Source organism: Eschscholzia californica, unplaced genomic scaffold (genome assembly GCF_041429995.1).
Source record: "Eschscholzia californica isolate CP2 unplaced genomic scaffold, dmEscCali1.0.p SCAF_2, whole genome shotgun sequence".
NCBI lineage: Eukaryota > Viridiplantae > Streptophyta > Magnoliopsida > Ranunculales > Papaveraceae > Eschscholzia > Eschscholzia californica.
Genome location: NW_028238309.1, coordinates 147,464 through 172,732, shown reverse-complemented (window position 1 = coordinate 172,732; position 25,269 = coordinate 147,464). Strand labels below are relative to the sequence as shown.

Below are 25,269 nucleotides of genomic sequence, written 5' to 3'. Positions count from 1 at the left end.
TATTTGCTTTAGTTCGATAATTAAGAAAAGTTTTTCCTTTGCCTTCTATAGCAAACGAAGAAGGAAGCGAACTACTTTATCTTTTTCTATTGAGTCTCTTGATAAGAAGAAAAATAACTGTTAGACGATCATGTATAGTTTCACCAATCGTGTAAGTGGCGTATAACAATATGATAGGTGGTAATAAATAAAGAGACCCTAAGCTTAAAATTCTCTTTGCAAATTACAAAGATGCCCATTTGGCACATATGACATACCTATTTTTATTTTTATTTGAAGATATGACATACCTATTAACCCATAAAACGAAAAACAAATAAAAATGCTATACAATCCAAACTTATGGCCCGAACTCAACCCTTATCGACAAAAGGCCATGTACGCGTTAGGGCTCAAAGTGAAAATTTTGTTTGACTATTTCCAAGCCACATAGTATTGGTGAAACAAACTTTTGACCCACGGCTTTAGAACATCCCCCACCCCCCGCAACACATAAACTATTACCAAGTAACTACATAGTTATAGGAATTCCTAAGGACATGTTAGACAAGCATAAATGTTTGGCATCAGAAATTGTATTTTGACGGAGAACCACAACTGTAGAAGGTGGGTGAGTGAGTTTGGGATTCTCTTTCTTTTGAAATCGTCGACTAAATAATCTACCTACAGAATCAATCTCAACTAATTCTATTTGGTAGAATTCATTTCGTGCCCAACATTACAACAAGAGTAAAAGTGTCATTTTTGAAGTAATGGGGTTGTTGTTAGTGGCGTGGCATGAAATATGAATGAGCAAGTCACACGAGTGAGAAAGAAAGAAAGAGTCTGAGTCAGTGAAGCGGATCCAAAGCCAATGGGGTTTCTTTATTGTTTGTTTGTTTGTTTGTTAAAAAGAGAGCGATTTATCAGCCCAATAATCTTCTTCACTTTTACTTGTTCTCTCTTCCTCTCTCTCTCTCTCTCTCTTGATTTCATCTGATTTTGTACTACAGTATTTCTCTTCTCCCCTTCCCTTCCCTTCCCTTCCCTTCCCTTCAGTGAAAACTGACTCGATCCCCAATAATCTCTACTTGTTTAGTTACCCACAAGAAGAAGAAGAAGAAGAAGAAGAAGAAGAAGTTCAGTTCTAGGTCTTGAAGAGAAGAAGAAATCAGGTATGGAAAATCAACAAGAAATTGATGAAGAGAGAAGAAGAAGAACAGAGGAAAACAGAGAAGAAGAAGAAGATGAATTCAAGCAATTCGATATCATCAACACTGATAATAATATTATTAATATTACAAACCATCATTATGCTGCTTTATCTTCAAATAATCAATCTAGTTGTTCAAAATTCCCAACTACAAAAATCATGCAAGAATGGAAAATTCTTCAAAAAAATCTTCCTGATTCAATTTTTGTTAGGGCATTTGAAGGAAGAATTGATATATTAAGAGCTGTTATAATTGGAGCTCAAGGTACGCCTTATCATGATGGTTTATTCTTGTTTGATATTCAATTCCCATCTAATTACCCAAATGAACCACCCAAAGTTTATTATCATTCATTTGGTTTTCGATTGAACCCTAATCTTTATGCAAATGGTTTTGTTTGTTTGAGTCTTTTGAATACTTGGGCTGGTAAGAAAAATGAGAAATGGGATCCTTCTAAATCAACTATTTTACAAGTTTTGGTTTCAATTCAAGCCCTAGTTCTTAATTCTAAACCTTATTATAATGAACCTTATAATGGAATTATGCCTAATTGGAGTTATTGGGAGAAGAAATCTTTGGCTTATAATGAAGAGACTTTTATTCTTAATTGTAAAACAATCTTATCTATTCTTAATCGTCCACCTAAACATTTTCAACAACTTGTTTCTCGACATTTTCGTGATCGTGCTCAATTCATTTTAATCGCTTGTAAAGCTTATATTGATGGGAAATCCAAAGTTGGTGATCTAATACTAATAGAAAATAATGGGTCTTCTTCTTCCTCCGGCACCGGTGGTCTGTCGTCGAAGAAATTTCAAGTCTCCATGAATGTTATTTACCCAAGGCTTGTTCAAGCTTTTATAAAGAATGGGTCTTCTTCTTTGGAGAATTTTGTTCATCCTCCTCCTCCTCCTCCTCCTAAGAAGAAAGAAGAAGAAGACAAAGAGGAGGAAGGTAATGATAAGTCTGAAAAGATGATGAAGACTCAAGATGAGGTTGTAAATACTAGTAGTAGGAAAGAAGGGGGGTTACTGAAGAAAGCTTATAACAAAGTGAAGAAGATATTGAAGAAGATTAGGAACAACATTAATACTGTAAATAAGCATGATGATTAACCTAATTAATGAAAGACTAGTACTAGAAGTTTTATTAGTGAGTAAGTAATAATTAGTGTCTTTTCCTAATTACTGTTTTAGTTTGATGAATAACTAGTAACTTTTTTTTTTTTTTTTTTTTTTTTGGAATAAGCTTTCAAATAAGATAACCGAGATCCAATGTATTACAAAGTAAGTCGCAAGGACTGAACTTGCAAAAAGAAACAAATACAAAAGGTAACGGTGTTAACTGAAAGGACGAAAGATAAACTTTCTTACGTCTGTGGACTTAACGCCAATCTCGCCAGGTTGTGCGCCTCCGAATTAGAAATACGGGGGCAATGCTGTAATTCGACTTGAAGAAGGGAAACCCTAGATCTCATCCTTCTTATATCATTCGATAGTCTCCATGGAGGGTGGCTGTCTTCATCTGAGAGCAACTCTACCATTATTTTCGAATCACCTTCGAGAATGAACTGTCCTGTTCTCATGTTTTCGATCATCTTTAATCCAAGATCAAAACTCATCATCTCACTATGAATAACTAGTAACTAGTGAGAGAAAAGTAAAAGAGGGCAGTAAGAATTACTCCTGTTTTAGTATCTACCGATTAATGTTTAAATTAACCGGGACTGTTTCTTTTACTCATTAAGAAGGGTTATTTAGTGTATAGACCCCAGTTATTTACCTATATTAGGGATCCACCCCAAAAACGATAATGCTTTAGGGGTTACCTCCCATTCTCTATTTTTCCGTCAAAAGCATGTTAAGTTGTGAGCGTGCCAGTCACGTGAGCTTCCTTTGACAAATTTGCCGTCTCCATCAGCTTTACTGTTGGGGGTCCTTCCCTAAATAGTTATTTTACAGTGGGGGTCCTTCACCATTTTAATACTACTTCCTATCTTTTCATAAGAAAGCTATGATTTTAGTGAAAACAAAGTTCAACTCTCTTCCAAATGAGTAACTAGGTCGAGGTTTAACTTGGATTTTGGAGCTTAGCTATAATAAAGTTTAGAAAAGAAGGTTTCAGATAAATGCTAGCTAAAATTGGAGATAATTGTTAGGTTTGAGTCATTATGCTCAATTTTAATGTTTTCTTTGTAAATTTGTGTTCTTCAATTTAGTATTTGATCTTGAATTTGAAGCAATTAAGCAAAAGTTCTTTGCTTTTGAAAAAAATTTAAAAGTTTTTCAATCTTTTTCTCTTTTTCTCAAGATCAAATTGTTATTCATGTAATGTAGTTGGTATTTCAATCTTTTTCTCTTGATCTTGAACAGATTGAAATACCAACTACATTACACGAATAACATTCTGATCTTGAGAAAAAGAGAAAAAGATTGAAAAACTTCTGAATTTTAGCTGGCATTTATCTGAAACCTTCTTTTCTAGAACTCCATTATAGATGAACTCCAAAATCCAGGTTAAACCTCGACCTAGTTACTCACTTGGAAGAGAGTTGAACTTTGTTTTCACTAAAATCACAACTTTCTTATGAAAAAATAGGAAGTAGTATTAAAATGGTGAATGACCCCGCTGCAAAACAACTATTTAGGGAAAGACCCCCAACAGTAAAACTGATGGAGAGGGCAAATTTGTCAAAGGAAGCTCACGTGACTGGCACGCTCGCAACTTAACGGGCTTTTGACGAAAAAATAGAGAATGGGAGGTAACCCCTAAAGCATTATCGTTTTTGGGGTGGATCCCTAATATAGGTAAATAACTGGGGTCTATACACTAAATAACCCCATTAAGAATTACAGATCTAAGATCGAGTTTTGAAAAAATGGGTTTCCATGTGTAATGGCTTATGGATCTCTTGTGTTTGGCATAGGAAGAACAAAAATTTGAGCTAATGGGAATCAATGGCATTAATTTTCTTGAGAGAGGGTGGGTGAAAAAGTAATTACCTAATGTCACTACTTTTTTATTTATTTGATTCTTAATGACACTACTTGCCCCTTAGTGTGATTTTATAGATCTATCCACTTATATGTCATGGAGGTATTGTAAGTACATCATTAAATGTTCCAAGTTAAGACTTAATTATGAACTTCCTAACTATGAACTAAGAGCATCTCCAATGCAAAACTCACAAAAGAAAAACTCAAAATGTCCTATGGGTTAAAGGCTCAATTGAGTTTCTTTTTCTTAATGTTTCAATATCCTCAATTCAAAAGACATCTTGGATGCAACACTCTAGAAACTTAAAAATAGTTTATGTGTCATTTCTTATATGGTTAGATTTGTTTTTAATATTGAGTGATCAATTGAGATTCTCAAAAGAAATCTCAAATATTGAGTTTTTTCTTGAGATATCTCAACATTAAATGATGCCACATAATTTTGAGATCCAAATTGAGCGTTGTTAGGTGTCATTTCTTATATGGTTAGATTTGCTTTTAATATTGAGTGATCAATTGAGATTCTCAAAAGAAATCTCAAATATTGACTTTCTTCTTGAGATATCTTAACATTAAATGGAGATTTGCTGTTTGGACTCCCTTTCATATAATTGACTTGCTGTTTGGACTATTTTTTCCAGTGTTTCACTTTGGACTCCCTTTTTCAAAAAACAAAGTTAAACATAACAATTTAAAAAATTATGTCAATTTTGCCCTTCATCTTTCTTCTAAATTTCTCATAGGACCCATCCCTTCTCACCTTCAGATTCCTCAATAAATAGGGCTTTAGATAGGTAGTTTTGATGTTTCTTAATACCCTTTACCCCCAATGAAAACTAAACCATTACTAGTAATGACGATGGTTGGAACTTGATTGGGATGTGGGTTTTTGAGTTTGATACTTAGTTTTACTGTTGCTTCTATTTGGTTAAGAGTTACTGAACAAGGAGGTGCTCATGAAGAACAAAAGCTTAGCCAACTTATGATTGATTACTTAGTACAGGTGAAACCTTCGTCTTCTTCTTCAGGTATGACTTCAAATGGGATTCAACCCAGATTTTAGAGAGAAGTTAGAGAGATCAAGGATCGATTCTAGGTTCTTTTTATTTTCTCCTAAATATTGATTGTTGAGGGACAAAAGAAAATTAGTCAACTTATGCCTGGTTAATGAACAAAGGTGAAACACCTTTATCTTCTTCAAGTATAATTTCAATGAAAATATGGAAATTGAACTCAAATTTTAGATTGAAGTTTGAAGTTAGAGAGAGAAAGGATTTGTTCCGCTCTGAGTTCAAAAGAAGAAAAATAAATGAGTTCAAAAGAAGAAGAAGAAGTTTTTTTGTTGAACAAACAGAAGAAGATGAGTCCAAACTACTTCATTAAAATAAATTAGGGGGTTCAAACCGCAATATCGATTATTTAAGGCTAAAGTGGGAATTTTGCAAAATATAACTTTAGAGACGGAGTATTCTCTCGTGATTCCGTCAAAAAGGAGTCCAAACAGCAAGTCAATTATACGAAAGAGGGTCCAAACTGCAAATCTCCCAACATTAAATGATGCCACATAATTTTGAGATCCAAATTGAGCGTTAAACTGGAGATAGTTTTATACAAAAAAACTCAAAAAATCCTAGGTGACACTTTGAATTTTTCAATTCGAGTGTTGCATTGGAGATGCTCTAAGGAGGTCATCTAATCATCATTTCATAAAGACATTAGGACCATGCAAAAAACTGATCATAAATCAAAGGATCGTATGAAAAACAATCCATAAATCAATGATGGATTTTACGGGATAACTCTCAAAGACTCGTTTACCTCTAGCAATACAATGGGATTGGTGTGACGTAAAAAAAGTTTAATACGATCATGTTCCATGAGTTACTAATTTACAAATTTGAGAAACTAAAGTTTAAAAGCAAATTTAAGAAAATAAAATGAATCTCATTTGAATTTACAATTCTAATTTATAATTTGAGAAAAACCTCTACTTTAGAGAAACAAAAACATGTTGGGGTCATGAAAAATTTGGGGACTGAGTTGACATTTAAAATTATAGGACAATCTTATTTTAAGACTTCATGTATATTTGTTACCTCTTCATTTTTATCTTTATCTTAATCTTCACCGCTGCTTCCAACCATGACTACTTTTTTCTCTCCCTCTCTCTATATTTTTTTTCCTCTAAAATCTCTCTTTAGAAAAAACTCTCTCATCTCACTGTTTTGATGACGGGAAGAGTTTTGTTCGTCGAAGAAAAGAGAACATGAGAGGGACAGGCAGCGGTGTGAAGTTGGGTGTGAAAGGAGAAGATATAAATAAGTGTTTTTTCCTGATGAAAGAACCATTTTGGACGTTTGTCATCTTTAGAGGCCCATCTTGGTGAATTGTTCATTTATAGGGTGTAAAAATGGAATTCACTCTATTTCATATACAGGCCCCTCTCTCCGTCCCCCTTAACCAGCAAACGGAACCAACTCGCCCCATATCGGTTCGGTTCATCTCTACTCTCTCTCTAGTATCCCACCACCACCACTAAAAGTCTGAAACCGTGTTTTTTTTTTTTTCTAAACTCTCTCTCTCTCTCTCTCTCTCTCATCACTCATCTGTTTCAGTCTTTCATTATCATCGTCAGCATCATCATCGTCATCAATTTTTAGGTCTTGGGTAGGGTTTAATTTTGGGGGATTTGATCAATTTTGATTGGGTTTTTGTTAAAGAGAATGTGGGGGGATGCTTGGAACTTTAAAGAAACTGTTTTCCCTTTGTTGGAGACCTCTATTTTCATCCAAAACATCTTCTTCTTCTTCTTCATCTACTTGTGATGGAAAAAGGGATCAAAGTGATGGGTTGCTCTGGTTTCATGATATCGGCCGTTGTACTTCCGGTGATTTCTCCATGGCTGTTGTTCAAGCCAATCAGGTTCTAGAGGATCAGAGTCAGATCGAGTCCGGTCCTTTTGGTACCTTTATTGGTGTCTATGATGGTCATGGTGGCCCTGATACTGCTCGCTACGTCTGTGACAATTTGTTCAGCCATTTTCGAGGTTTGTCCTATTTCTTTTTCAAATTAAAAATTAGCTAATTTGATACTCTAATTTGCTAGGGTTATACACTTGCTTGACTCGATGTGATTTTTTGGTTTACTAGTAAACACAGTCAGAAATGACTGATTTTTTGTTAGTTCTGGTGTGGGTCTAGAGATCATCAATGTGCAATTGAGTGAGATATGAACTAATTTGGTTCACTGATTAATCAAATTTGCAAACTTGTTAAGTATTAACTAGAATCAAGTAAATCCCATATCTTGTTTACTAGTTTGCAGCTCAATCTGATGATACTCGTCTGTGTTGTTACGGAATTTGTATCATCTTTTCTTTTCATTCAGGATCGTGACATAGTTTATTTAATAGACCACATTATAATGTACTCGATTTTGAAGTTGTTGAGTTTATGTCGTTGGCCGCGTGATATATGAGAGGAAGAACTGATGTTGTTTCTGAGTTCTTAGGCATTATGATGTCTCCACAGAGATTTCAGAGGAGGCTCAGGGTGTGACGTCTGAGACCATTCGGAGAGCTTTTCTAGCAACAGAGGAAGGATTTACGTCTCTTGTTTCAGAGCTGTGGAATGATCGACCAAATATAGCAACTGTCGGTTCATGTTGTCTCGTTGGAGTTGTTTGCAATAAGACTCTTTATGTTGCAAATCTTGGTGATTCCCGTGTCGTATTGGGGACAAAGGTCGGGAACACTGGAGGAATTGCTGCAATTCAATTATCAAAGGAACACAACGCCAACATGGAAGAAGTGAGATATGAACTTAAAGAATTACACCCAGATGATCCTCAAATAGTTGTCCTCAAACATGGTGTTTGGAGAGTAAAAGGCATTATTCAGGTTATTTCTTAATACCCCTATACACGTTTCGATTTGTATCTGTCAAGTCTTCTGTTTGTCGCTTCTAAAGCTACGGTTATATTATTGTTGTTTAGACTAAAAACATATATATAATTTTTTGTCATTGATGTGCTAGTCCACTCATTTATGCAGATAATCTGTTAAACTAGTTTACTTAGATGTGAGTAAATGATTTCTCGCAGAAAAGCCTTCCTCGATAATGGATTATTAATACGGTTTTGGAAGGAAGCTTTAGATCGTTTTCATTTTCGTTTTCTCCCCGTACTATGACGTTCTGAATCCTGCTACATGTCCAATTCCGTTGTGATTTTACACAGTTCACTGAATATTTGGTCCCTCCTATTGCATTATTACCATTTGTTTTTTCTCATTGTTCCATTACCTTATTCGATGCAGGTGTCTAAATCTATAGGTGATGTATATTTGAAGCATGCTCAGTATAATGGAGAAAAAATCAATGTGAAATTCAGACTCCCTGAACCTTTGAACAAACCCGTCTTAAGTGCTAATCCATCTATTATATCTCATCCTCTTCAACCAAATGATTCTTTTCTTATATTTGCATCTGATGGATTGTGGGAACACTTGAGCAATCAACAAGCTGTGGATATTGTCCATAAGCATCCACAGCCGGTAAGCTATTTTAAAGCTAGTATATCTTTTAAGCCTCGAGTAAAGATAGTAAAGCCTTCTTTTTTTCGACTGACCATGACAAGTTTGTATTGATGCAGGGAAGTGCTAAACGTCTTTTAAAGGCAGCACTCCATGAAGCAGCTAGAAAACGAGAGATGAGATACCCAGATCTTCGGAGGATTGACAAGAAAGTGAGACGCCATTTCCATGATGATATAACTGTCATTATTTTGTTCATAAAGCATGATCTTATCTCAAAAAATATCTCACAAGGACATTCAGTATCCATTCGAAGTGCTTTGGAGCATTGAGTACATATAAAAGTATACTCTCTACTCTATCTGCTTTCGGGCCAATCAAAAACCCAATTTTAGGATTGGGTCAAGACGCTTGCACACAATAATGAAGCTATTCCAGTGCACTTGTTGCAGCAAGAACCGGATTTTTTTTTTCTCTTATTGATGGTCAAGATGGTAGAGATCAAGTTCATTATCTAAGGATCTTTCGTTTTCAAGTCACCTGTACTATTTTTTGTGTTAAATTCGGCTAGAATAGAAAGGTGGTGTTCCCATTCCTCCTTTGAGTAGTAAGTACCATTTGAAATGAATATCTTTCAATAATTACCCCATGAAGCATATGTGTACATCTTTTAAGGGCAAAATGAGACAAATTAGGGGCCAAAATAGACATCCGGAACAAAAAGTATACTCAACCCGCCTACTGGGGCTCCCATTTGAACCGCATGTGAGAGAAACAAGAGTTTCTCTCTCCTATCACATGTTCAGTCATGTGGAGAGAGAAACCCTTGTTTCTCTCACGTGCGATACAAGTGGGAGTCCCAGGAGGCGGTTGAGTAGCCTTGTTGAGTCCGGAAATGATAGAGTCAAACTGAACTCTTCGCAACCCATGTGAACTCTCTCTCTCTCGTGATTCTTGGGAAAGCGGATCAAATTGGTGCGCAAAATTGGCCCTTGCACACGAGTTGATTCATGTTCAACCATTTGAGCGGAATGCTTTTAGAGTAAGGAAGATCTACTAGCCCCACCATCTCCACGCCGTAGGAGCTACGAGGTAGACCCCGTGACCTGTAGGAATTACGAGGTAATCACAAGGACGCCTTCGACATCACGAGGTCATGATTGGAGTATGAAACCATGTGCAATAAGTGGAATGCATTAGTCTGCTCTCATATGGGTACGTAAGGATGGAAGGACATTTACTAAATCTTAAAACCAACATTCTTAAGACGAAGCAGCTGAGCAGCTGTAGGGTATGTTATATTGACTTATAATAGGTTGATCTTTTACAAGAATCAAAACATGTGGGACTATCTCAACAAAAAAAAAAAAAAAAGCATGTGGGACTAATAAGTTTCACCTCTTTTTCTCTTTCCAAGACTTATCCATTCATTTTGACTCTCACTGGTCATACAAACTTGAAGATATGATAGAAAGAGAGAGAGAAAACAAAGAATCAAAATATGAGCTCAATAACGTCCACTGAACCTCTTCCTTATCGTCTCCCAGTAGATGAACAATTATTGTCTTCACCACCCACAACCAGAATCATCACTTTTCAAACACTCTCCAATCTCTTAGACACAAAATGCACAACTTCTTTCCAACATCTGAAGCAAACCCACGCTCTCATTATCAGAAATGGCCTTTCTCGTGACAATTTCATAGCTGGTTCCTTAGTCAAATGCTATATAAATCCTCATTTCAACAGCTTACCCCTTGCCCTCAAGGTATTCGATCAAATCACTCAACCACACCCATTCTTATGGAACTCCATGATCAAAGGGTCTTTAGATAATCATGACCCAAGGAAAGCAATCTCCTTTTATATCAACATGGTGGTTTTTAATTCGAGGCCTAATATATTTACCTTCCCTCCTCTGTTTAAGGCTTGTACTGTTACTAAAGCAATTGAAGTAGGAGTTCAACTCCATGGACATGTTCTTAAATATGGACTTGTAAGAGATGGGTTTATTCGAAGTGCTGGAATTCAGATGTATTCATCTTGCGGTCGATTAGTAGAGGCACGGAGGATGCTTGATGAGAGCGACGAATCAGATGTAGTTTGTTGGAATGCATTAATGGATGGGTACTTCAAATGTGGAGATGTTGATTCTGCTATGGACTTGTTTAATGATATGCCGAAAAAGAATACTGGGTCGTGGAATGCTATGATCTCTGGTTACGCAAAATGTGGGAAAATTGAAATTGCTCGAGAAATTTTTAGTAAGATGCCTAAAAGAGATGATGTTTCTTGGAGTGCTATGATTGATGGTTATATAAAAGGAGGTAAGTTTAAGGAGGCGTTAATGGTCTTCCATGAAATGCAAGTTGAAGGAATTAAGCCTAGGAGATCTCTTCTTTCAAGTGTTTTAGCTGCTTGTGCTAATGTTGGTGCTCTTGATCAAGGTAGATGGATTCATGCTTACATAAAAAAGAAAATAATTACAGTGGACGCTATTTTAGGGACGTCGTTGGTTGATATGTATGCAAAATGTGGGCGTTTAGACATGGCTTGGGATGTTTTCGAGAACATGAAACGGAAAGAAGTATTTTCATGGAATGCCATGATCGGAGGACTTGCTATGCACGGTCGTGCAGAAGATGCCATTGAATTGTTCTCGAAGATGGAGGATGAGAGAATTAAACCAGACGGGATCACATTTGTGGGTGTTTTAAATGCCTGTGCTCACGCTGGATTTGTCGAAGAAGGACTTAGTTACTTGAATTCCATGAAACAAGTTTATGGGATAGAGCCCAAGATCGAGCATTATTGTTGTGTTGTTGATCTCCTTGGAAGAGCGGGGTATTTGACAGAAGCCGAAGAGTTCATAAATTCTATGCCTATAAAACCCAATTCTGCTGTTTGGGGAGCTCTATTAGGTGGGTGCAGGATTCATGGAAATATCGAATTAGGCGAGAAAGTTGGGAGGCTTTTACTCGAATTAGAACCACAAAATAGTGGTAGGTATGCTCTATTATCGAACATTTATGCAAAAGCAGGTAAGTGGAATGAAGTTGCAGAAGTAAGAAAGTTGATGAAAGATAGAGGAATTAAAACCATTCCAGGGAGTAGTTTGATAGATTTGAATGGTTTGGTTCATGAATTTGTGATGGGAGATGGATCACACTGGCAAATGAAGGAGATCCATTTGATGTTGAATGAGATTATAGAGAAGTTGAAATCGGAAGGTTATGTCCCAAACACTAGTGAAGTCTTATTTGATATCGATGAAGAAAAGAAAGAAACCGCTCTTTGTCATCATAGCGAGAAACTTGCAATTGCTTATGGGTTTCTTAATACAAGTCCAGGAACAACTATTCGAATTGTGAAGAATCTCCGTGTTTGTGAAGATTGTCATACTGCAACTAAGCTCATTTCACGAGTGTATAATCGTGAGATAATTGTTAGAGATCGTGTTCGTTATCATCAATTTCGTAATGGAACATGTTCTTGTATGGACTTTTGGTAGTTGGAAAGCAACCCAAGAACTAGAATTATAGCATTTCTTTGGCCTATGATATGTAACTAAAATATCGATAGTTGTCGATAAGATATAGTAGTTAACTTTAATACGTTTAGAGCCGTAAAACATTCATCATCAACTATCCTTTCGAAAGTTAGCAAGAAATTTTAAAACTAACAAAACATAATCAATGGCACTTTTTTACCTTCTTAAAGAATTTTTCGAAATTATGTGGAAAAAATAGATACAACATAGTATGTATCAAGAAGAAAGCCTATATAATTTGCGAAAAGAAAAGAAAAGAAAAGAAAGCCTCTCATATAAATAGAGATCCCTCATTCTTTTGGAGAAGAAGTCAAATTGACGCAGCGGAAAACTAATAAAAGAGTCTTAGATCTTCGTCTAAAGACTATAGAACCGAAATTGATAACAAGAATACTAAAATACTGAATTTTATTGATTGAATGAATGACTGAAACAACTTCTAAGCCCTCTTTATATAGACCTAGGGTTTCCTAATCTTGGTCAAACTCCAATAGCAACTCCTAATAAAATAAAATACTAGAATAGTAGTAATCCTAAACTGATAACAATTCCGAAAATAGAAAAAAACTAGTAAAAGTTCGTTTTGAGGCCCTAAACGATGGAATTTGCCCCTCAAAGTGGGTCCGTTGTGGCGAAGCTGCAACGAATGACCGGAACGCTATTTCGCACCATCCCTCAAAATTTCGTCCAATTCCGACACCCGTAGCTTCGGTTTTGGGCGTTTTAGTCTGTCACCTTTGAATTTAGCCGCTTCTATTTCATCCATGTATTTCTCGGCCAATTCCTCTCCATCACAAATTTCCCGCCAAAAGAAGAAAGAGGGAGGAGTATCAATCAAAGAAGTCACCCGGAAAGTAACGCAACCCAAAATCGCTGAAATTCCAAATGGGAGGAAGATGAAGCAAAGAGATCTTCAAGAAGAACAACTTAACGAACCTCTAATGGTATGAGATCAGTTTCTTTCTGAATCGGATGATGATTCACTTTGCCGAGTTCCATGAATGTGAATGGTTTAAAATCTCTACATTTGATTACTTAGATCGGAGAAGATGAATAGTTTCTTGACGTTGATCAGCAATCAGTCAAAAACCACTCAATTAATGATGGCAGATCTTGAAGGGCATTTTCGTCAGAATACAACTCTCTCTCTTTTGGATATTATTATTATTATTATTAAAGAGTTGCGAAATTTAGTCCGCCACAAGAAGGAAAAAAAAAAAAAAAGAGAGATGGCATTGTTAGTAGTAGCATCTCCGTTCAACACGAAATCATCATCAAGTAATTTCTCAATTTCCAGCTTTCCAAAGATCTCACAACAGTTTTTTTACCGATTTCCTCCATCATCATCATCATCATCGTTCAGAAGACCAAATCATAAAGTAATTTCTCGCAGGCATAGAAGAGGAATAATGACGACGGTGGTATCTTGCTTGAAGTCAGAAGAGCAAAATGCATTTGGCAATCAGTGGGGTATTAAGGTCTCAGCTGTTCTATTCGACATGGACGGTGTTCTTTGCAACAGTGAAGAGCCCTCTAGAATGGCTGCCGTCCACTTGTTTGCTGAAATGGGCGTCCAAGTTACAACTGATGAATTTGCACCCTTCACTGGAACTGGTACACACACACACACACACACACACTTCTCTCTCTCTATCTATCTATCTATCTATATATGTGTTTTAGGTTAAATGTTTTTAATTTGTTTTTTGGTCAAATGGGTTATCAGGGGAAGCTAACTTTCTAGGAGGAGTTGCTGGTTTAAAAGGAATGAAGGGATTTAATACTGAGGCCGCAAAAAAGAGGTTTTTCGAGATATATCTAGACAAGGTAATCAAGCTATTGTTTGTATTTATCTATTAGAATCCATAAAACAAAAAGTTGATTATGATGTCCCATCATATAAAATCCATTTAGTGTTGGAATTGCTTTTAATTTCGTATTAATTTTTATTCGTTACCTGCAGTATGCTAAACCAAATTCTGGAATAGGGTTTCCTGGTGCACTTGAACTCATTACCGAGGTTAGATAAATAGATGTTCCTTTAGTTGTATGGACATATGACTTTAGTGCATTAAGTTGAGAGAGTGTTATTTGCGTCAGTGCAAAAGAATCGGGCTCAAAGTTGCTGTTGCTTCAAGTGCTGATCGGATCAAGGTTGATGCAAATTTAGCTGCTGCTGGTTTACCCTTGTCAATGTAAGCCAAATAACTGTGTGGTTTCCTTTGCTTATGTATTTAGTGAGGCAATGCAACTAAAATCAGAATGAATGTTATTTGTAAAGGACTGGTCGTAAAACAGAAAAACTAGGTTAGGCACGTCCGCCACCAACTTTAATTTCTTGGTCACACTATGTGGTAGAATTTGTAATTTGTGGTCCATCTAGCCAAAGAACGGGCTAACAACTTGCCGAGTCACCATACCTGAATGAATGTACATTGCTGCATAAAAAATTCAAAAGTTACATTGTTTTTCTTCTTTCTTCATACTGTTAATCTTCATTTGCTTTAGGTGTTGTTTCTCTCATATTATTTCAGGTTTGATGTCATTGTATCAGCAGATGCATTTGAGAATTTGAAACCAGCTCCTGATATTTTTCTAGCTGCATCGAAGAGCTTGAATGTACCCCCTTCTGAGGTAGACTAACTAGGGGATAAGCATATTCCTATCATCAGAGTTGTAATCAACAACTCCAAGTTTCGTGATCAAAACCTTTCCTCTGATATGAGGTAGTATCCGTGGTCTTCTTATTTTTGAAAGAGTCAAAATCATGCTACCCCTTACTAACCCTGAACCCGAAGGTCAAAAGGTATCACTCGTGGCCTCAGACATTTTGTTGATGAGTCTGAGACAATTCCATCTCTTAAAATAAAATAGGATGCGCGAGAGATTGGCCTTGACCTATTTGCTTAAATGGGGTAGCCATACCTAACATACTAAGGAACGGTTAATCAAAGAAATCACTTAAGGTGAGCCCTTTCCTCAACTCTGGGGCTTGAGGCTTATGTTCTTACAACTCACTCATTTGGGTCAATGCCGACCTGACGTTCGATATTACTTCTGCCAATATTCTAGTGCTGGTGCTGGCCACTTGATTGCTCTCTCACTCTGTAGTGAGATTATACTAAGTAGAACTTACTACTGTGATATGTTTTTTCTGGAATTTGTTCTTACTAAAACAGTCATCCACTAGTGCCGAAGCTTTTATCTGCTAATGAATTCATCTTCTCGAGTTTTTCTTTCTTTACCCCTGTAGTTTGTAAAATGTGGCCTCTCTGTAGTGTGGGATTTGTTTAGGGTTTCTAGTTTGTCTCCAACTGTTAAGTTTTTTGTCAGTCAACACTGAATAGCTGAATATGACCGTTGTAAGTTGTAACAACGAATGCTACAATGGTGGCGTCGTGCCATTGTGCCACATCCATGAATCCTAGCAGCATAAGGTTCTGTTAACTCTTTGGTGAATCTTACGACCCGGTTTCCTATTTTCTGATAATTACGTTATTTTCAGTGTATTGTAATTGAAGATGCACTTGCTGGAGTTCAAGCAGCAAAAGCTGCACAGATGAGGTGAGATTCCTCTGACCTTTATGGGTCGCTTTAATATCTTTTCTGGTAATTACGTTATCTTTACCCATGTTTATGCAGATGTATAGCTGTGACAACTTCATTACCAGAAGAGACTTTAGCACAAGCTGGTCCATCATTCATCAAGAAAGACATAGGAAACATCTCTATTGAAGACATACTTGGTGCCGGTGGTGCTGTTTCTGGTCGGAATAGTATGTAGTTTGGGATACTATATATATTTCACGCATCAGTCACTAGTGCCTTGCATTGAACAACGACGAAGAACTGCTCAAGTCTGGTCCGCATTTTGATAGTCCACTGGAGAACTTGCTGGACCTGGCGCTGCATTTAATTCTGAGCTAATAAACTGTTGTTAGTAAAGTAAAGTTTTTTCTCAAGGATAATGTTAAGTTTGTTTCTTTCTCTGACAATAAATTTAATAGAGAAAAACTACTGATTTTGCTTCAAGTGGCTGCACGGTCATCCTTATCAGTGTACCATGGTCTAGTTTTCTTTTAATCATTTTATAAAGTGATTAAGATTATTAAAATAAAAACTATTATTTATATCCATACAACGCCTCTAAATGATCCAAATATATCATATATCAGGAAAAGCAGTTTTTCATGCATCGTTAATGCAGCTTTTGGAGCCTTCTGGAGATTCTGGACTTCTAGAAGCGGGAAACGGTAAGTCTCTTTCACTTGTGTACGATAAACCACCAGGAATGTTAAGACAATTTTATGAAATTATGCATCTTTCGTGTTTGGAGGTTATTTTCCAGTATCGTTCTTGTTCTTAGCTTTGTTGGTTCCCTAGCATATTTACTAAAACGGCTTTAAGAACCTGTAGTTCGAGATGAAAGGAGTTCTACTATATATCCAACCTCTATATGACACATGACTGTCCTTATAACCGGTGCATCGACTAGCAATTCATCCTTATTGAATATCTGAGTTGTGCAGAAGACACGGACTCTCCTTTGAAATGGTTGGGTTACAAAACAAATCAGCTCGAAGCTAATTCATCATATATTATATAGAAACTTCTCTCTAGGCTAACCATAGTTATACACATTTTCAAATCAAGTCCTGCTTTGATTTGCTTGAGTAATTCACTGTACATTTCTTTTCCGTCCAACTTTTGAATCACTATAGGTTATCAATGTCTCAATGATGGTGATCTGTATTTATCGTGAGAGCCAAGTTCAAGTGCTTCAGGATGCACCTCTAACCTCCCTTCTCTTTCTGTATAAGTCGTCCAATTGTCGCTAAAAGTAGACTTCATGTGTTCTGTTTGTACATTATGCTGATAAATGATTTCATAGAAAATGAAAAATGACTAAAACACGGTCAATTCTTTTCTTCTAGTATATTTTAAAACTTCTTACGTTTAAGATTTCTCTCATCTGTATCACCATTTGATAAATCCAATTTTGTAACTATTTCGTATTCTTTTTCCCGAACATGAAAGCAGAAGGCATGAAACTATTGCTTTCGAGAAAAGGAAAAGATTTGGACATCCTCCTAATCTACTTATATAGTACTTCTCAAGCATCCTCTTTAGACGATCATTCAAAATATTAGAAATTTCATATCCATGAAATACTCCCTATTTTGTGTGACAATCTGTTTTTAAATAATATTATTGTTGAACTTTTTCATTTGTACTCTATAAAGTATGAAACAACCCTAACTCCCAGAGCATGTCAAGATAATGTATATTAGCAGGAAAGCAGGATCCTTCAAAGCAAACTGCTTCTATGTCAGCTAAGTTTTTATGTCACTAACAGATTATCAGTAATAACAAGTTTTTGCTTATTGGTTGAAAATGAATTTTCCGTCATAATTTTCATATCTCTATCATGTGAACAAGGAGTGAGAAGAATTGTGATGTCTGACCAGTGACAAATGCATGTGCAGCTGCGTGTAGTCATCATCGTCTTCGGGTAAGTCCTCAACATCAATAATTAATGTTGTTTATCGTTCGTGAGAAACAGCTTAGCTCTTAATCCACCCAAAAGAAAATTAAACTATATATTTACAATATCTAAATAGATTCAAATATCTTCCTTGGATTAAACATATAAGTTTTGAAGCAAGTTATATAAAATACACAGTATAAGGATTCAATGACCTCAACGACTAAAAATTGAATAAGTCTGATAGTGCCAATCACAAAATAACCAGGATCGGCGTCAAATGAAGCAAAAGTACATGCGTTAGCAGTCAAATTAGACCTAGCACTGATGAACTATAATCAATCACTAGAAGAAAGACCAGAAATGCATAAAACAAACCCATGTTAGGGGTTGATGAACTAAAGACAACTCAAGTGCTTTCTTATTATAATAGTAGGGTAAAAAAGAGCACTAAGCAATGCTTTTTGACTCTCTAAAGGTGCTCACCATTGTTGAGGCTAAGCATGAATAAGAATCGACAATTAATAAGTACTAATTTATAACTTAACAGAAGAAGAGAGAAGGTTGAAAAAATTATTCAGTAATTTATCGAAGTACAGAATTTCGTTTTCTCTGTGAATGTGATTACATAAAAAAACTAAATAAATTCAAATTTCTACTTCCTCAAGAGTCCCAAGAAACCTAACTATTTGACCTCTGTTTCATTGATTATTGAATTTTAAGTTCAACTCACCTAGGTAGCAGATGACGCTGAAATGCTGAAAAATATTTTTTAGTTACATTTTTTTTGTTGAAGACCTGATATTGTAGGAAATAATCTTCTACTTGCACAATACTTTTGTTAGTTATTGTGTAAAAGAAGTCACTATAATATGAATGAACTGCAAAGTTTTTGTTCTTGATACTTGGTCATAGTACTAATTCAAAGAAAAAAAAACATATTATAACCACTATTTTTATGTTAGAACGAATAACTATTGATAGTTTTCTCAACTATCCTTTTAAAAATGTATATGAAGAAGTGTGAAAGTCTTATACTAATAATTTCAGCAGATGAATTCTTTCAAATAATATTTATTAGTCCTTCTTTTATGGCGATTAATCATGTCCCACATAAGGAGGCAAACTCTTTGGCCTACCATATTTATAATCAAGGTTTTAGTGATTTATCTGTCAAGGCCTTTTATCTTTACTTATTTTTCACATCGAAAAACTTCGACAGATACAGTATTACAGTTTTAACATCATAGTTAATCTGAATGCTTAAAACTATATACAAATTTCTGAAGGAGTTTTGCTATTGTCACAGGGACAAGTGATGAAATGGACTACCAAGTTAAATCGTCAAGATGACATTGAATCCTCACCGTGGAAAGGCGTACAATCAAATATCAGTAAGTCAACTTTATATATTTTTTTAGGATATATTGCGTTTAGATAAATAATATAACGAAAATTCCGAAAAAAATACTAGTACTATTAGGTTACACTGTTAGGAGCCCGCCCCCCTCCATATTATACAGCAGTAGTTCATAATTCATAGTATTAAAATGAAAATAGACAACAATCATTGTGATAATATACTTAAAATTGAAGTATAAGCAATTTTAGATCATTAAACCAGTTTACTATTCTTGCCAAAAGGAAAATTTTAAGGACAAGTAAAATGAAGAAATTGAATCACATGCAAGTTTAATAATTTTTTTCAAGTTCTTTTTGTTGCATCATCTAACATTAATCATTTTGACGAATATATAAAAGTTAAAGTTGGATCTACTGCCTATGACATAGCCAATAAATGGAAGCTAAGCCCTAAATATTATAAAGTTGGATTACAATCTAATAGATTAGTTGAAATATGAAAGAACACCTTAATATTAAAGAAAATTTCTTGATAAGCCAAACCTTGAAAAAAGAATCTAAAGATCAAAATTCATGAACTACTTTTTTTTTTTTTTTGTTGAAATAAATTCATCAACTACTTGCAAAATAAGATGTATCTCCTCCTATGGATATTATAAGTTGTAAATCATCTGTGAGCCATAAATACCTATATCAGATAAATGACTATGTTTTTAATGTGGTAAAATTCTACCTAGGTATAAAAGAAAATTCATTTTCGTATGGTGCGCTCACAAGTATATTGAAGTGATGTCGATATCAAAACTTTGGTATAAAATCTTGTACCCACAACACCTTACATGATAATGTTTGACTGTACCAACTAAATGTAATACTACTACGTTTTAAAGTTGAATGCTACAACAACATTTTTCCTAACAAGCTGAAACTTCAGTTGGGAAAAGGGGGAAATAGCCAAACCTAGATAGCTTTCATTCAACCTCCTTTTTTTCTTTTCTTCAATTACCAATTTAACCTTTTTCCTTATATGACAAACAACAGGTCCACCACCCTTGTCCTTTCTTGGATTGGTGTTAGTACAAAAACCTTCATCCCCTAGATTTCTTTATGCTTCAAGACCGGCCACCTTTGAATTGAAGTGTTCAATTGTAAATCAAACTAGGGTTCTTTTGAATGCCACGAGATTTTGGTTAATGTTCAGACAAGAAGAAAAAAAAAACCTAGACTTAAAACTCGTCATAGATACCTGAATTCATGAAAATCAATAAGAAGTAGACTGCAAGCTCAATCTTGTGATAGTCTCATGGAGCCTTGGTAAAAAATAAATCTTTGTACATGTGTGAAGTAGTAAAAATAGAGATCACACAATACGAGCAACTTCTAAAGCATAGAACGTGACAAACCTTGTCCCATTGGGTGAACTACATGAGTTATTTAGTCTGAGAGCTTGGGAGGGCGGACCGGAACACTGGGTGTTTTAGTTTTTTACCCTATGCCTATGGTATGTGGTTAGTAACTTTTGTTTTTTGTTGAAAGAGTATTTGAGCTTAATAACTTGGCACCGGTCTATACTATACTATTGTAGCTACTACTTAGAGAGCCGGGAAATAAGTGAGGGAATGGGGCGTGGCCATGTGCATCAACCGTGATGCAAAAAAGTGTAATAAAAAAGGAGAAATATCTGACAGCTGTATTGGATCTGATGTGTAGATCTGACGGTCGTCGTTCCAAGTTGACTTGTAGCTGTGAAAATAGTGAGAGAGAGAGAGAGAGTATTTGTATTATCGTTTTTATTATTGCTTTACACACACTAGAGTGATAGATTTGCAGCCAAAAACCTCCGTCTACGAAATAGTAATACTACGTAGTACTAATGAAGAGGAGGGAGGGGGGTTGGGGAACTGAAGCGACCTCACACGTGCTCTTGTGTTATTGCTTTAAATGGGGTTGGACTCTCCTCCCAACTATCTTCTCTCTCTCTAGTCTATTAGTCCTTCATTTCACTTTCTCTCTCTCTCTACCTAAACTCAACACCATTCTTCTTTCTTTCTCCTACCTAATACTAATAATAAGCCCAACACAAGGAGTTTTGCTCATAATCTTCCTATACATATATATAAAGAGAGAAATTAAGTGGTAAACACTATATGCTTTCGTAGTGTATATAGGTAATTAGAACTTTTTCTTCTTTCAATCTGAATGAGAAATCATCATTTATTATTAGATTGAATTTAAGTTGGTTTGATTATTAGATTCAGTAAGTATAATATTTGTATGTTCGTCTTTGGCATCTGATGAATATCCTTGTTTCTTTTATTTTGTTTCTTTGTAACAGAGAGGAGAATATCTATTCTAGCTACCTACCTACCTACCTAGATACATACAAGTGGAGGATTGAGAATACAAACTTTTGGTGGGGGGATTCTTAATCAAAAATTAGTTATTAGTTTCTTCTCTCTCTCTCTCTCTCTCTCTCTCTCTCTCTCTCTCTTTTGATGTCTTCATCATCATCATCATCATCAATTGTTGTTCTGAATCTTGATTCTTCAACTACACCCGAAATGATATCAAGGGAGTCAAAAAACAAGAGAAAACGTAACAACCTTAACCACCAGAATCAATTAACAACAACAACGAAATGGAGAACTGAATCGGAGCAAAGGATCTACTCATCAAAGCTTCTAGAAGCACTCCGTAGAGTTGGCCGGAGTTCAAATTCTCCTCCTCCTCAGACGAAGGCTAGGGGGCGTGTGGTTCGTGAAGCGGCAGATAGAGCTTTGGCTTTTGCAGCAAAAGGAAGAACAAGATGGAGTAGAGCTATTCTAACTAGTAGTAGTAGTAGTAATAAACGTGTGAATCTGAAACTGAAGAAGAAGAAGAATATTGTTGGTGGTGATGGTAGAGAGAAGAAGAAGAAGAAAAGTAATAGGAGGAGGAGGAGGAGGAGGAGGGTATTATTATTGGGGGGGTTGGAAAAGAAGGTTAGGGTATTAGGTGGGTTAGTACCAGGTTGTAGTAAAGGAGGAGGAATATCATTTCCTGATCTACTAGAAGAAACAAGTGATTACATAGCAGCTATGGAAATGCAAATAAGAACCATGACACTTGTCACCCACCTTCTCCTCTCCCCAACTCCTCCTCCTCCTCCTCAATTATAGCGGCCTAGGGATCCCCCCCATTCCCCCCCTCCCTCCCTCCTAATAATACTACTGTAGTATTATTTCCTACTATTATTATTAGGTTAAACCTCTTTTTCTTCTTCTTCTTGGACATTATCCTCTCTCCACTTTTCTTTTCTTAAATCTCATCACTGTATTTATTGTAATTTGTATGTATACACATCTTTTTTTCCCCTCTCTCGTTTATCTTTTTTGAAATTGTCTGTAGTTTATCTTTCATACTCTCTTTTTTTGAGGTTTGAATAGGGTGGCAGTTCAACAACTACAAAAAAAAAAGAGGTTTGAATAGGGTGGAGACCATTTCTTTTAAAAAAAAAAAGAGGGTGGAGACCTGTTCATCACAAAAATAAAAATAAAAATAAAATAATAGGATGGAGACCTAACAATTGTTTTGGGCCCACTGACCCACCCATTTATTTGTGGGGGATTGATTTGAGGCCCTTGGATGGGAGAGATCTAAGGTAGACTCTAGGTAGGAGTCATGATTTTTTATTCACTACAACAAAAGGGGTAGCAAGACAACATAACAATTTTGGTTGAGTCTGCCTTAGCTTTTCTTGTTCTTCCTCATTTAAGAAGGTGGTGGTGGTGGAGGGTCGGGACCGGGAGACAAATCAAAGAAGGTGGGTGGTGTGGTATAAAGAGTTGAAGAAAAATGTGTGAAGGAATGATATGAGGTGGTGTGGGCGGGTGATGAGTGTTTTATTTTTAAGTGTGTTAATTAATAGGGGTGGTGATGTTAAGTAGTACTCAGTAGTGAGTACTTAAAATATTCACGTGAAGTGTTGTCATTAATCACCCAACTAACCTTATCTTAACAACAACAAATGAATAAATGAATGAATGAATGAATGAATGAATGAATGGAGGAGGAACCAGTTGGACGACCTTGTCTTTTTATTTGAATACTAGTTTGGAATTGGGTTTGAGGGAGGGGTTGATCTTCTGCTACTTTGAGTTTGGAGGTTTCCCCCACCCTTGGCTTCCATATGTGTTGTAATAATTGAAAAGAGAGGGCGTACCCTACCTTCTCACAATATTACATGTATCGTTCCCATGTGATCACCTACTTTCTTCTAGTCCACATGCCCATCATCCATTGCCTTCCCCCCCGACCCCCCAGTCGGACCTAAGATAAATATTCCGGTGACATTTGGTTAGAGAGAAAGAAATAACCAAATCTACCGGAACACGTCTGCATTCTAGACTGTCTTAGATTTGAGTTTATATGAGAAAATTGACAACGGGTCAGAAATCAACAACCCATCTTTTCGAAAGGTTCGAGTGGAGCTAGTTGGCGGACTACTTGGATGTATATGAAATAGTTGTAAACACGTGTCAAAAGAGTCATCCACACATGGAAATGGGTAAGTGTCGCTTTACACGACCGGATACCCAAAAGAAAGAAAGGGGGTAGTAGTGTGGGAGCTTCTCCAATTCTTAGTGGAGGTAGCGACAATCATTCTTCTCATTCTGGACCACCCATACTTTTCTTCGGACTTTAATTGTTTTCTTGCAGATATTATCGACCCTAATTTTGATTTTTCTTCGTACAATTAGTGAATGATGGATGTTATGTACATAGATTACTACTTGATCTCAAATCCACTACTTGTGTGTTTCATGCACCTATATGGATGGAGATGGAGATGTATAAACTTAACTAAAGTACTACTAGGCTAGTAGTAGTGAGTGATGGAGGTGGCATTCTTATCCTCAAATAATTAGAAGAGCAGGGAGGGAGGTGTGGATAAGTTCATGTTTTACCAAGGGACAAAAAAGAGAGAGAGAAATGAAAATTTAAAGTGCTTACTTAGGTGAGCCAGTGATGATGGTTGGGGTGATGCTTAACTAAAGTACTACTAGGCTAGTAGTAGTGAGTGATGGAGGTGGCATTCTTATCCTCAAATAATTAGAAGAGCAGGGAGGGAGGTGTGGATAAGTTCATGTTTTACCAAGGGACAAAAAAGAGAGAGAGAAATGAAAATTTGTCCACCTGCTTTTCTGAAAAGCCATAAAAAATAGACTCCTACATACTCATCTTGGAAGAACCACAAATAACATTGGGTGTGGTATTAATGTCCCGATAAACACATACATGTATGTACTCATGAGTATAGTTTGAACTTTGAACGCATAAGTTAATGATTCAATCGAACTATTTCACTCATCATTATTCTACTTGTTAAGTACATGACAAATAATGTTAGCCATGTGGTTCAACAAAATTGGATCCCACCGGTACTTTCATGAAATCTAACACAAAAACACAAGGTCCACCCTATGATGTTTTTATTAGTAATATTTAAAGAAAACTCAACATGAGATCACAATAGGCACACATCAACATATTTTTCACATGTGACATCGTGGGGTCCCGTGTCAAACCTAGCATGTGCCACTAACATGTAAAAGTTAGGCAGTCATGGCACCAATAACTGTCAGCTCCAGAGAGAGAGAGAGAAAACCGTTCTAGAAACAGAGCAAATCATTTTTGATGTTCGATTTTCTTTCCTACTACTAGTGTGTTATTTTCGGATCTGATTCTCATATATTTTTGTTGTAATTGTAATTGTTGGTCCAGAAAACAAATCTCTCTCTCTCTCTCTCTCTCTTTGTATGAGAAGTTCATTAACTCAACACCAAATCACCAAACAGAATAAGGAGAAATTTTACCGATGGAGATGTCGGTGGTAACATAGACGACAACAACAACAACAAAAAGGACTTCAACCAAAGATCGTCATACGAAAGTTGAAGGTCGAGGAAGAAGGATTCGAGTGCCTGCAATTTGTGCGGCTAGGATTTCTCAACTTACTCGAGTATCAAGGCACAAATCCTGATTACATATAATTAAGTATAATAAAATTCACGACCTTTAGGGTCTCCTTCGTGATCTTTAGGATCTTTAATTTGTGATCTTTAGGGTCTTTTTATTTTATTTTTGCAATCTTGCACACCTTTTCCTTCATG

At 36.1% G+C, this 25,269-nt stretch overlaps 3 protein-coding genes and 2 pseudogenes across 9 annotated transcripts; all 5 read left to right on the top strand.

The window, feature by feature from the left end:
- Nucleotides 1-809: 809 nt before the first annotated feature.
- On the top strand, nucleotides 810-2,935 carry LOC147554845 (putative ubiquitin-conjugating enzyme E2 38 pseudogene; annotated as a pseudogene). Its single transcript, XR_015235332.1, has 3 exons — nucleotides 810-1,072; nucleotides 1,131-2,404; nucleotides 2,836-2,935. The product of XR_015235332.1 is annotated as a putative ubiquitin-conjugating enzyme E2 38 pseudogene (transcript).
- A 3,711-nt stretch (nucleotides 2,936-6,646) lies between these two features.
- On the top strand, nucleotides 6,647-12,334 carry LOC147554844 (Protein phosphatase 2C family protein). Its single transcript, XM_086659855.1, has 4 exons — nucleotides 6,647-7,235; nucleotides 7,720-8,087; nucleotides 8,505-8,741; nucleotides 8,840-12,334. Exons 1-4 carry the CDS (start codon nucleotides 6,923-6,925, stop codon nucleotides 9,050-9,052), a joined length of 1,131 nt encoding a protein of 376 aa, XP_086515981.1. The 5' UTR covers nucleotides 6,647-6,922; the 3' UTR covers nucleotides 9,053-12,334.
- LOC147554843 (pentatricopeptide repeat-containing protein At3g62890 pseudogene) lies at nucleotides 10,222-12,334 on the top strand (annotated as a pseudogene). The gene has a single exon (XR_015234318.1). The product of XR_015234318.1 is annotated as a pentatricopeptide repeat-containing protein At3g62890 pseudogene (transcript).
- Nucleotides 12,335-13,064: 730 nt separating this feature from the next.
- LOC147554842 (protein SUPPRESSOR OF QUENCHING 1, chloroplastic-like) lies at nucleotides 13,065-16,302 on the top strand. The gene is made up of 7 exons (XM_086659856.1): nucleotides 13,065-13,884; nucleotides 13,997-14,097; nucleotides 14,234-14,290; nucleotides 14,371-14,465; nucleotides 14,805-14,904; nucleotides 15,776-15,834; nucleotides 15,913-16,302. The coding sequence occupies exons 1-7, from the start codon at nucleotides 13,320-13,322 to the stop codon at nucleotides 16,052-16,054; spliced, it is 1,119 nt and encodes a 372-aa protein (XP_086515982.1). The 5' UTR covers nucleotides 13,065-13,319; the 3' UTR covers nucleotides 16,055-16,302.
- Nucleotides 15,913-23,180, top strand: LOC147554841 (transcription factor bHLH149-like). 5 transcript variants are annotated; one of them, XM_086659868.1, is made up of 4 exons: nucleotides 15,913-16,215; nucleotides 16,446-17,782; nucleotides 19,065-19,149; nucleotides 21,453-22,471. In XM_086659868.1, the coding sequence occupies exon 4, from the start codon at nucleotides 21,613-21,615 to the stop codon at nucleotides 22,273-22,275; it is 663 nt and encodes a 220-aa protein (XP_086515994.1). In that variant the 5' UTR covers nucleotides 15,913-16,215; nucleotides 16,446-17,782; nucleotides 19,065-19,149; nucleotides 21,453-21,612; the 3' UTR covers nucleotides 22,276-22,471. The 5 variants fall into 5 exon arrangements, 4 of the variants coding, with proteins under 4 accessions (XP_086515994.1, XP_086515995.1, XP_086515997.1 ...); XM_086659869.1 differs by lacking the exon at nucleotides 15,913-16,215 and having other exon boundaries at nucleotides 16,446-16,523; nucleotides 17,548-17,782; XR_015234319.1 differs by lacking the exons at nucleotides 15,913-16,215; nucleotides 16,446-17,782; nucleotides 19,065-19,149 and adding exons at nucleotides 20,930-21,285; nucleotides 22,876-23,180 and having other exon boundaries at nucleotides 21,453-22,438.
- Nucleotides 23,181-25,269: the final 2,089 nt, after the last annotated feature.

Coding starts and splice junctions, on each gene's coding strand:
- LOC147554842 (XM_086659856.1), top strand. CDS start 13,320: ATGAATAGTTTCTTGACGTTGATCAGCAATCAGTCAAAAACCACTCAA. Junction 14,291..14,370: donor CACTTGAACTCATTACCGAG/GTTAGATAAATA, acceptor TATTTGCGTCAG/TGCAAAAGAATCGGGCTCAA. Junction 14,466..14,804: donor GCTGGTTTACCCTTGTCAAT/GTAAGCCAAATA, acceptor ATATTATTTCAG/GTTTGATGTCATTGTATCAG.
- LOC147554841 (XM_086659868.1), top strand. CDS start 21,613: ATGTCTTCATCATCATCATCATCATCAATTGTTGTTCTGAATCTTGAT.
- LOC147554844 (XM_086659855.1), top strand. CDS start 6,923: ATGCTTGGAACTTTAAAGAAACTGTTTTCCCTTTGTTGGAGACCTCTA. Junction 7,236..7,719: donor TTTGTTCAGCCATTTTCGAG/GTTTGTCCTATT, acceptor ATGTCTCCACAG/AGATTTCAGAGGAGGCTCAG. Junction 8,088..8,504: donor GAGTAAAAGGCATTATTCAG/GTTATTTCTTAA, acceptor TATTCGATGCAG/GTGTCTAAATCTATAGGTGA.